Source organism: Gossypium hirsutum, chromosome D07, assembly GCF_007990345.1.
Source record: "Gossypium hirsutum isolate 1008001.06 chromosome D07, Gossypium_hirsutum_v2.1, whole genome shotgun sequence".
Taxonomy (NCBI): domain Eukaryota; kingdom Viridiplantae; phylum Streptophyta; class Magnoliopsida; order Malvales; family Malvaceae; genus Gossypium; species Gossypium hirsutum.
This window is the reverse complement of record NC_053443.1, coordinates 46,249,421-46,261,121: the sequence shown is the minus strand read 5'-3', so window position 1 is coordinate 46,261,121 and position 11,701 is coordinate 46,249,421. Positions and strand designations below refer to the sequence as shown.

The following is an 11,701-nucleotide window of genomic DNA, read 5'->3' as shown; positions in this document are numbered from 1 at the left end:
TTCCAGGTATTTGGGAAAAGAGTTAGGACCACTAGTTCGCAACCTCTGTCAAAACGAGGTAGAGAGTCTTAAGGATCTTGGATATCAACTCAATTGAATGTTTAATTAGAGGAAGACCAAGTTAATCAACCATTAGCTTTTATTGGCGGTGTTAAGGATTCGAAGAGGAATGTATGATTCCCTAATTGTCAACACTGTAGGAAGAGGCATAGTAATGAATGTTGGAGGAAAACGGGAGCATCCTTCCGATGCAGATCTTTTGAGCACTTAGCTCGTGAATGTTTGAGAAATGTTAAGAATGTTCTTGCTGCTACTCAAAGACCTACTTTTATAACTAGAGGTTGAGGAATTGCCCGTGATGGCTTAGCCACTAGGGGTAGACAGCGTAGAGGAACTGATTTAGTAATTTTTCATCCCTATCATATTTCAAGTAAAATTTTGAGGACGAAATTTTTGTCTATCGGAGGTTGTTTTCAATCTATCTCATATCACCTTAACTATATCATTTTTTTCTTGAATCAACTCTGGCCGAACAACTTTTCTTTCACACAAATTCGATCAGCAAACAGGTGTTCGACACCTATGACCATACAATGCTTCATACGGAGCCATTTAAATGCTTGACTGGAAACTATTATTGTACACAGATTTGGCCAAAGGTAAATGATGTTCCAACCTGATTCAAACTTAGTTACACAAGATCGAAGCATATCTTCCAAAATCTGAATAACACGCTCAGATTGCCAATTCGCCTGTAAGTGAATAGCTGTGATAAAGTTAAGTTTCGTGCCTAGATATTCATGCAACAATTTCTAGAATCTTGAAGTGAATTGAGGATCTCGATTAGATATAATCAACATAAGTACACCGTGCAATCTAACAATTTCCCAAATGTAAACTTTGAAAAGTTTTGAAAGTGACCAATCGATTCTGACTACGATAAAATGAGCCAATTTCGTAAGTCGATCAACTATCACCCAAACAATATTTCTTTAACCCTGTTACAAAATCCATCGTTATACGCTCTCATTTTCATTCAGGAATCGAAATAGGCTGAAGAAGTCCGGTAAGGACCTGGTGTTCCGCCTTAACTTGTTGACAAGTTAGGCATTTAGCTACAAACTCAACTATCTCCCTTTTCATTCTGGGCCACTAATACAATTCCCGTAAGTCATGATACATTTTTGTTCCCCCAAGGTGCATAGCAAAAGGGCTATCATGAGCTTCGCAAAGTATCAATTCTTTCAATTCGGCAACATCAGGAATACAAATTTGATTTCGGAACCTTAAACAATCACAATCATCAATGTTGAAGTTTTCTATCGAACCATTCTAAACCATTTCTCTTTTTCTCGACAACTTAGCAGTAAATTGCGCTTCTTTGATCTGATCAAACAACACTAGTTTGACTTTTAACTCAACCAACAAACTGCCTTTATCACAAATACTGAGTTGAGCGAACATCACCCGTAACTCAACTTCTGATTTTCTACTCAATGCATCAACAACAACATTAGCTTTACCAGGGTGGTGATTGATAATGCAATCGTAATCTTTCAGAAGTTCAACCTAATGAAACTGTCTCAAATTCAACTCCTTTTGAGTTATCAAAATATGGCATTTTCACCATAAAAATAATATCTCTGGATCTTTAAAGTAATAACCATAGCAACTAGCTCTAAATCGTGTGTCGAATAGTTGTGTTCATGTGTTTTTAGCTAGCGAGTCGAGTACGCAATCACTTTTTCGTCTTACATCAAAAAGCAGCCCATGAAATTTTTTTCCCACGGAGTTTTTATATTTGTAAGGTTTTAACGAAACACATTATCTACCAATGGACATCCAATGGGGAGTGCTATGAATATCTTATTAAGTGATATCCATCAAGATCAAGATAAGTTTTGATGTACTTTAAATTCTAATGGTTATTAGAAGTAGATCTCTACTTCATTTATACTTCTTATGCCTATAAATAGAGATTTTGGAGAAGCATTGTAAACATTATTATTGATTAATAAAATACAATCTCTCTTTTTCTCTCTCATTTTCTTTGGTCTTTACTCTCTATCTATTCAATTTATAACAATTAAAAAATTATGAAATTTAATTTAAAATATTAAAAATTTGTAAAAATTATTAAAATTTTAAAAATTATAATTTTTTTTAAAAATGTAAAAAAAAGTTATACTAAAGAACACAATATTCTTCAAACAAAGAGATTAAAGATTCTTCCCTATGCCCATGGGTTGGAAATGATAGGTTTCATGCATCATTTGATTAATTGAGCCTTATTGTCTAATTGAAAATTTTTCAATAAAATGCTTGGAAATTTTTGAAAAATATATTAAACTTTGTATTGGAAAACAAGCATTGAATTTGAATATTAAAACATACTTTTAAGAAAAATTGTAAAAATTATTATAATATTTAAAAACTATAATTTTTTAATTTTTTTTAAATTCTTATGATTTTCACAAATTTTAAACAAAATTTAACCCTTTGTAGAAAAAAATGATTTTCACATTTTTTTTACATTTTAAAAATTTACAATTTTTATAATTGTTAAAAAATATTAAAATTTTGTATAAAATGTAAAAAAATGTGAAAATATTTTTTACAATTCTTTATTATATTTTCATTTTTTTAAAATTATTATAATGTTTACAATATTTAATCAATTTTAAAATTTTTTACATTTTAAAGATTTTTACAACATTTTAATACTTTTAAATATTTTATATATATTTAAAATATTTTTACTATTTATTTTTATAATTTTTACAATTATTTATTTTTAAATTATCTTTTTTTTTATAGATTTTAAAGAATTTTAAATGATTTTTATATATTAATTATTGACGAATGTCAGTCAACACATGATCAACTTATTACATCATCGGTCAATTTATAAAATCATTAATGACATGGCATTGTTTTGATTGGTCGACTATTTTTAAATGTTGGTAACAAAACGGGCAACAGTGCAAAATTCAGTATTAAAATGAGACAACAAAAAGTTTAAATGGTAAAGTAAGAAAACAGGTATAGTTTAGGGACTAAATCAAAAAATCTTTTATCTTTCGTCATTTTACATCGAGCAAAGATTCACCAAATCTACGGAATCTCACTTCTTTCACGGTCCCATGAGATAATTCTATTCCTCTTTATTTCCCTCGGTTTGTAATAAAATGGAAGCCATTGTAAGAACCGGTAAAGAAACTTTGAAGGCAAACAAGCAATGGTGCTGCCATTGTTGCAGTTGGAATCTTGTTTTTCCTTTCCTTTTTTTTTTTCTGTTCTGAAGCAACCGGATTCAGTCTCTTGCTTCATTTCTAGAAACAACCACCCAACAAGTAAAACAAAACAAAAACGAAAACAATAATAAAAAGATGGTTGCTTTCTTCTTTAACAGAAAACCCAATTCCCTACTTGTAAGCCTTTCCTTCTTTTTCTTTTCCATTGCATTAATAGCATCTATATCATGTTAAGCATGATATTTTTGTTTCTATTTCAAAGCAGCTTTATTCATTTATCAAGTTGGTACCTTTCTGGAACATGGGTCTCTTTCACTTTCTATGTCATTTTCTTTGGCTTTAGGTTTCTGGGTTTTTCTTCTTTTCCAATTCCCTCTCTAGATTTTCCATTTTCATCTCATTCCTTGCTTTACTATCTTCGTTTCCTTCGCTTTAGCTTTGATGTTTTCCATCTTCTGTAGCATATCTTTGATATCTTTTGTTTTTCCTTTTATTTTTGTTTTTCTCCTCTGTCTAATATACCTAAAAGTTATTCTGTTTGATTTTTATCACTTTTTTTTTCAATTTGTTTTTAAGTAAATCAAGGCAGATCTTTATGCTATATGTTATTTATGCTTCCAGATTAAGAACAATTTGTTGATAAGTTATGATGGTTGAGACTTTCATTTGACATCCTTTTAAAGCGCAAGCTTTTTAGTTTTCAGTTATTAGTTTATACCCTTTGTTAATCCTATAAACTCTTTCTTTTCATTTATTTTTTGTTAATGAAATTAAAAAGGGTTCTTATTTCCATTGCAGATTCAGCTTTTACCATAACTCTGGTAGAGGTACTCTCACTATATCTTTTCTGGTTGTGGTTGTATTGGATTCTCTAATAATACATGTGATTTTAGTATCAATTGAAGCTTCTGCATGTTTATTCTATAATTGCCCTTTTAACTTGTACGAATTGAAGGATGGGAGATCATTTGGTGTTGCTGGTGGACCGGCTGCTAACTGAATCCACCCTTGAAGCTGCTAAAAACCAATCACAACAAGGCATTACCCCAGAAAGCAAAGTTGATATAATCAAATTTTCGTCTCATAGGATGGAAGGGAATGTTGGTTCATCTCCAAGTAAATTGGTGGAGTGTAGGATTTGTCACGACGAGGAGGAAGATTTGAACATGGAGATACCATGTTCTTGCAGGGGCAGCTTGAAGGTCAGTTATACATCAACTGGTTCTTTTTACTTGGAACTTTAATGTCATTACTGAATAGTAAATTACTTTCCTCGAAAGCATTATTTATCACCTTAAAATTTTGCTGTGGGAGTTGTTTCGGTACACTGTAGGAGCAATGTCTTGTGTCTTAAAATCCAATGTTACCTTGCATGTAAGATAGAGAAGAGGTACATATGCCTTGAAATCAGATATGGGAGTTATTAGAATATGTGGTTCAGAAGCTCTTTTACAATTTGAGAGGGTGCATAGTTCCCTTTTGACTTGTGTCTCAAGGAAACTAGGAAAATTTTCCAGTGGACAGCATTTTACATGTACAATATAACCCATACATCAATTGATAACTTCATCCTGACTGTTGCAGTATGCTCACCGCAAATGTGTTCAAAGGTGGTGCGACGAAAAGGGTGACACAATCTGTGAGATTTGCCAACAGGTCCAACCATTTCTTTTTTGTCAATTTATCATCTGCAGCCTTCTCTTTCCATGAAACCAATTAATTCTCTTTTGCTGGAATATTTGCACAATTGCAGCAATATAAGCCTGGTTATCTAGCACCATCACCTACTTTATTTCGTTACGGAGGCTTTCCTATGAACTTCAGGTATATCTTGAGCTCCCTAGCTATTTTCTATGCTTCTTTATATAATTAAGGTGTTTTTACATCACTCATAATGAAAGAGTTGTGATATCACCTCAGAGGAAACTGGGGAATTTCCGGGAGAGACTTGCCAGCTTCTCAGTTTATAGCAATGGTTACTCCTGATCATGATTTTCTGGAGTCAGATTTCGATGATTACTTGGCTCCCAATTCTCGAAGTGTGGTTTGTTGCCGTGTGGTTGCTATAATTGTACGTCTCTCTTCCTCTCTGTATAGTTTGAATTGAAGATTCGTTTGTCTTTTACATGTTTGGTTTATTTGATGAAATCTTCAAACTAGTCTGAGAAAGACAAGGTTGGAGGGAGGGATTTTGCATTTAATTTTAATGGTATTCATTGAACTTGTCATGCAAGATTCGATATCTAATTTCTTTGTTATTATTATTAGAATGAGTTAATCTGAATTCCACCATTTTAACAACCAAGTTATTGATTCACATGCTTATATGCAGTTCACAGTTCTAGTGGTTCTGAGGCACGCTCTACCGATCATCATCAGTGGAGCTGAAGACTATTCTTTGACATTGTCTACTGTAAGAACATATTAAACTAGTTATTTCTTGTAGAATGAGCAAAATGGGGCCATTTCTTTAGGCACACTGATGCAAATGAGTAACTTTTCGGCTTTATGTTGCAGTTAGTATTGTTAAGCACCATTGCGATTTTGTTGCCTATATATATCATGGTTAAGGCATTCTCTGCTGCTGTCCAACGTCGTCGTCGACAGCATCAGGTTCAGAATACATTCACTTCATTGATGTTTTTGGTAAATCAGTATATAAGCTGGTGAAAATTACTTTTTATCACTTCACCTTGTGACTTTTTCAGCCAACAAAGCCATATTTATTTTGTTGTAGGCTTTTTTTTTTTAATCTTCAAACAAACATGATAGATATTCCTTGAATGCACTAATTGGAGACTGTCTTTGGTCTGCTTTTTTTCGATCTTCTTGAATTCGATCGAGTTGTAAAATAATATCCGGTTAAATATGCAGTACTCACATAACATAACCTGAAAACTTAACTGTACTGAATTGCTAGATAGATGCATTTTCATCTGCTTCTGCTTGCTTTTCTATCTGCCAAATCAGCATTTGATCATGCATTGAATTTCACTGTTTTCTAGGAGCCTCGTTTTTCCCTGGCTGCTTCAGATGAAGAAAGTGATTTACCGCAACTGGAGCAGCAGCAGCAGCAACAGACACGGTTGCGATCTGTTCGTGTACATTAATCTAGTCGATTTGAATCATATGAATGGAAGAAGTGAACATTCACTACTCAAATTGTATTTCCGGCAAGCAGGAAACATATCCGATGATGGTTCGACTTCTACAGCTTCTATCATTATCAAAATCATGAATCTGAGATCAACAAAAGGACGTTCATGTTTCATCAGAACACGAAGTTTACTGCTAATAATGTGTACAGTCATGAAAATAGCAGCAATTGTATATATAACACAATGCTTGTAAATGTGGATGATCCATTTATCATTTATGAAACAATATGTATCCCTTAACTTAAGGGCTTGTGCAATGTTAAATAATCAGCTTTTACCTTTAAACTGATTTTTCCAAGCCAAACAAAAAAAAAATAGAAATTTAGTTTTTCAACAAGTTACATTAATCTAGTACTGCATTATGTTATCCCTTAACTTATACTCTTAATTTTAGTAATAATATTTTACATTTGACTTAATTATTTCTATCAAGTATGGAAATTTTATTAATTTGTAAAGATTACCTTTATAAGTGATTTTAATATCCATAATATTGTTTTTATATTAAAATTAAATTTTTATAGATAATTTATATATTTTTTATAATATGTTTAAAAATATTTAAATTTTGTATTTTCTATACCAATATTAGTGAATTTAGATATCATTTAAATCAATTTGCATTTGTTTTTCTTTTAAAGGTCATCTTTAAAATAAATATTTTGGAGTAGTAATGGAAGAATTGCACTTTGGCCTCTCAAAAATGATAAAATTTTAATTTAATCTTTTAAAAATTATAAAAATATAAGCTACTAAAATAGTCATAAAAATATATAATTTAATTCCACCCAAATTCTTTTGGGTTTACCTTGTAAATAATATTTTTGGTGCAATTTTCTTATGGGTCACCCGTTTCATGGTTAGACATTTTGGGTCAACAATTTTAATATAATTAATTATTATAAGCATTAAAATAAGTAAAAAAAAATTCAACTATAATTAGCCGAATAAACAATCTAAACATATATAAATAATGTAAGAGTGGACGCCATTGAAATGGAAGTTGATTATTAAATAAAAAGGAACAAGTATTGTTTTCCAAGGACGAGAACTTGTGGCTGACAGCTTGAAGTTGAAATCTCAAAATAATAATCATCAATTTGTTATTGCCGATGTACCAAAAACCAAATTGTTTATGGGGAGATTGTACCAAAGCAAACGCCGATTCAGGTTGTTCGTCTCCTCCATGTGATTTTTCTTAGTCCTTCATCTCTATTCACATTTGTTTTATTCAACCAAGTTTTCAATTGTCATCAGCTGTCTCTCTCTAAACTATACCCTCGTCCTTTTCATCGCATATAATAAACCCTAATATGCATCCGGTATAGTCAATGAAAACCGTAGTGGAAAGCAAAATGGCTTCTTCTTTACCATTTTCCGCCGCAATTAGACCCACTTTCAAGCATTATAATAGACCTCAAGCATCGCAAATCACAGCTCAAAGCTGCAGAGATGAAGGTAATTGATGTTGATATGAAATGGATGGTTTGATGTGTTACTTAATTAAGAAGATTTTATTATATGTTTTTGAGAATGGCAGGTACATCAAACAACAATGTGGACGCCAATCTGGGAGTTCTTAGAGAAAGGATAGAGCAGATTAAGATGAAGAAAAAACTGGAGAGATGTTATGAATGCAAATTATATGGTTGGAGCTATGGAAGTAGGTATAAGTACAAGGTGAAAAGAGAGATGGAGATTTCTCAATTGTTTGAGGTTGTAAGTTTAGGAGCATCCACTCTTGCTTTCACTTTCCTCACTGCTACACTTTGCCTTTCCCTCGTTTCTCTTTTTGTCCACTTGATTTACGGATTTTAACTTCTACCAAATTTGGTATATAAATAAAACTTCACCATATTTACATCTTAATCTAGCAGAAGATAAAAAAAGCTATTCGGAATAAGGTAGTCAATTCCAATATCGGTGCCGTTTGTATCGGTTAAAATGCTTCGTTTTGGTAGTAATTAAAATAACGAATTTTAAGGTGTTCAAATTTTAGTTGGTACCGAACATGTCGGTTGATTTCGTCCAGAATATGATAATATGGTGTACTCACATGTATAAAAAATGATTTTTAAAATATAATTTTAAATTTTTAGTATTTATTTTGGATATGTTGAATAATATGAATTTTTTTTGGATTTTTATATGAATAGAATGAGGTGGTTTTATTATTTAATTTATGGATTTTTTATTTATTTATTTTGGGGAAAATAAAATAGAACTATTACAAAATACTAGAAAGTCCCAAGAGGAGAAGTTTCATGTAACAGCTCAATTTTTAGTGGTGTCGGAAATAGTGGTTCGAGACCACTAAATCCGATGAGTGAGTTCGAAAATTTTATTATTTATGAGTCAAGTGTGATTTTAGAAAGAATTTTGAATTAGTGATTTGTGTTTTAAAAGGATTTATAAGGTAAAGTTGTTTCGAAACGAGGTATTGAGACCTCGATTTTATAAATCGAGCCATAAATATTTTTATAAATATTTACGGAGTGTCATTAAGGTATTATTAAAGTTTCGTTAGAAAATTTTAACATTTTTGGAGTGTCATTAAGGTATTATTAAAGTTTCGTTAGAAAATTTTAACATTTTGATAGTTAATTAAGTAAAAAGGACTAAATTGAAAATGGTGCAAAACTTGCTAATTAAAGAAATAGTGATTAAATAGCTTAAGTGGTAAATAAGGGAGGACCAAAAAGGCAATTAGGCACCCATTAGAAGGCTAAGGCCGTATAAGCGGAAAAAAAAGAAATTAGGTGATTAAGGGGTAAATTGGGAAATAAAAATAAAATTTAATTAGATAAAAATGGGGTTTGGAAGAAATCTAGACATTTCTTCAAACTTTTCAGCCAAAAATGCCATAGGAGGTCATCAAAAGCTGGTTTTTCATATTTTTACATCATGTGAGTTCAGTTTTTGCTCTTTTCTTGAAATTTTTGTCTTTTTAAGACTTTTACAATTAGGTCCAACTATCTATTTCATTAGTTTTTGATTTCATGGATAATTTTAAAAGTTACCATTGATGAGTGTTGGATGTTTGCGATGAATTAATATGGATTTAGAGCTTTAATTTTGTTATATGATGATTTTATCAAGTGATTTCAAAAGAAATTTATTTTAAGACCAAATTGTGAAAAGATTAAATATTAGGGTTTGATACTAAAATTTTGTTGATCAAAGGTTGTATGATAGCTTAGAATATTTAGATAAACTATCAATTGAGAAAAAAAATTAGCTCATTTGATAGGCTAATTGGTGAGGGACTAAATTGCAAAAACTGTAGAAGTTGGGGTAATTGTGTAATTTTAAAAATTGAGGGGTATTAATTGTGAAGTGAATTGAAAACTAAAATATATGCTAATGAATGAATAATTTTACATTTTAGATCAAGATCCCGTAGACAAACGTGAAAAAGGGAAAATAGCAGAATAGTCCCTAAACTACTACAAATCTTACAATTTAACCCAGGTAAGTTCATATGGTTAAACTTTAATGTTTATTTATTAACTTGATGAATGTTATTATGTATTTATTCATATCTATTGTTGAAAATAAAATTATTGTTAATTATGAAATTGAATTAAATGTTCAAAACGAGTGGAACGCGGGATTGAGTACAATCATTTGTGGTAATGGATGAATTGACAGTAAATGCAAAGGATGAATTGATGGAAAATTACCCAAATAAATCAAGGTTCAACATTTGTTGCGAACTTTAGTGTTTACTTTCCGTTTAGCACTCACGAGCTTCTGTTAACTCATATGAGTTTCCGTTTAACCCTTATGGGTTTCCGTTCAGCTCCTATGAGCTTCCGTTCAACCCTTATGGGTTTTAGTTTAGCACTTATGTGCTTCTGTGTAGCCTTCATGCTTCTGAATACAATGTACTCATATCCGTAAGTAGTTCTCTGATTCGGTAAGATTTGATAAAAGACTTATGTGATTGGATTTGAAAGATTTATCATTTATTATTGATATTGATTTGAAAGAAATGTGTTCATCAATTTATGTTGTGATTGGCAGGGAAAATGTATGAATAATTTACTATTAAATTTATTATATTGAGTTCGGTAAGATCTATGTTTAATCTATCGAACTTATTAAGCTTCATTAAACTTACTTGTGTTCTTTAATGTCCTTGTAGATTAACGTGAGGTCGAGAGATTTGATCAACACATCAAGCCACGCTATCCAACTCACTCGAGTAGCTTTTGCAATGTGTACTAAGGTTTATATGGCATGTATAGGGCTATAATGGTTTAAGTAAAATTGGTTTGTGTAATTATTAAGAGTTATACTTTGATTATATTTCTAATCAATTTATGTGGGTATGGATTAATCATGCATGAGGTATGTTTGAATTGGTTAGATGATGGTTAATTAATAGGTATATTGAAGCATGATTTAAACTAGTAAATTAGTAAAATATGCATATAGATGTATGTGGTTAATTTGGTAAGTTAGGATATTTGAGTATATGTAATGATATAATAGGTATAAAAACTTGATTTTGGTTTGAATTGAAGGTTTTGTTGTGGTTTGTGAATGTGCAAATGGTTGTTCTAGGTTCATACCAAGATTGGGTGAGAAAAGTGGCCATAAAATGACCTATTTTCGTCCACACGGGCAAAGACACTAGCGTGTGTCTCAGCTGTATGTGACACACGGCTTGGCACATGGGCGTGTGTCCCTTGCATCTTAAAATTGAGAAACAGAATGCTCAAGTTTTTGCACGCAGCCTAGCACACGGGTGTGTGGCTTGGCCGTGTGACCCCTGCAACTTACACATGGCCTAGCACAAAGGCGTGTGGCTTGGCCGTGTAACCCAAGTTAGAGAGTTACACGGGTATGGACACGGGCTGGGACACGACCGTGTGCCTCACATCGAATGCCCGCACGGCCTAAGACATGGGCGTGTCTCTTGCCCGTGTGAGCCACACTGTAACACCCCTAACCCATATCTGTCGTCGGATTAAGGTTACAAGGTATTACCGAACAAAACACAGTTCATAACAGACATTCATTACAATTCATGCTTCGTAAATTAACCCCATCAATACATTTATCCCATTCAAATTTCGGATCTTAATATTCATATATTCATATCATTCGCATTTAAAAAATATTATTTAAGCTTATATTATTACATAACATATATCGTGCATATTATACTTAATATGCGATATCATACGGTATAAAGACTCAAACATATTCGGCCTAAACAACCTCAACAAATGGTCAAGTATAAAATTTTAAACATCATAGTCATGCACTCATTTTACCTAA

At 31.8% G+C, this 11,701-nt stretch overlaps 2 protein-coding genes across 10 annotated transcripts; both read left to right on the top strand.

The window, feature by feature from the left end:
- Nucleotides 1-3,118: 3,118 nt before the first annotated feature.
- On the top strand, nt 3,119-6,749 carry LOC107954812 (uncharacterized). 9 transcript variants are annotated; one of them, XM_016890492.2, is made up of 9 exons: nt 3,119-3,431; nt 4,053-4,081; nt 4,210-4,456; nt 4,839-4,910; nt 5,008-5,078; nt 5,175-5,325; nt 5,587-5,667; nt 5,772-5,867; nt 6,260-6,749. In XM_016890492.2, exons 3-9 carry the CDS (start codon nt 4,211-4,213, stop codon nt 6,362-6,364), a joined length of 822 nt encoding a protein of 273 aa, XP_016745981.1. In that variant the 5' UTR covers nt 3,119-3,431; nt 4,053-4,081; nt 4,210; the 3' UTR covers nt 6,365-6,749. The 9 variants fall into 9 exon arrangements, with proteins under 9 accessions (XP_016745981.1, XP_040953685.1, XP_016745986.1 ...); XM_016890497.2 differs by lacking the exon at nt 3,119-3,431 and adding an exon at nt 3,460-3,536; XM_016890498.2 differs by lacking the exon at nt 3,119-3,431 and adding an exon at nt 3,464-3,540.
- Nucleotides 6,750-7,271: 522 nt separating this feature from the next.
- Nucleotides 7,272-8,354, top strand: LOC121219494 (uncharacterized). The gene is made up of 2 exons (XM_041097750.1): nt 7,272-7,870; nt 7,953-8,354. Exons 1-2 carry the CDS (start codon nt 7,744-7,746, stop codon nt 8,228-8,230), a joined length of 405 nt encoding a protein of 134 aa, XP_040953684.1. The 5' UTR covers nt 7,272-7,743; the 3' UTR covers nt 8,231-8,354.
- Nucleotides 8,355-11,701: the final 3,347 nt, after the last annotated feature.

Bases quoted from the DNA above. Each gene is read 5' to 3' on its own strand.
- LOC107954812 (XM_016890492.2), top strand. From the start codon at position 4,211: ATGGGAGATCATTTGGTGTTGCTGGTGGACCGGCTGCTAACTGAATCC. The intron at 4,911-5,007 runs GTCCAACCATTT...GCACAATTGCAG, and splicing joins TCTGTGAGATTTGCCAACAG to CAATATAAGCCTGGTTATCT. The intron at 5,079-5,174 runs GTATATCTTGAG...ATATCACCTCAG, and splicing joins GGCTTTCCTATGAACTTCAG to AGGAAACTGGGGAATTTCCG.
- LOC121219494 (XM_041097750.1), top strand. From the start codon at position 7,744: ATGAAAACCGTAGTGGAAAGCAAAATGGCTTCTTCTTTACCATTTTCC. The intron at 7,871-7,952 runs GTAATTGATGTT...TGAGAATGGCAG, and splicing joins TCAAAGCTGCAGAGATGAAG to GTACATCAAACAACAATGTG.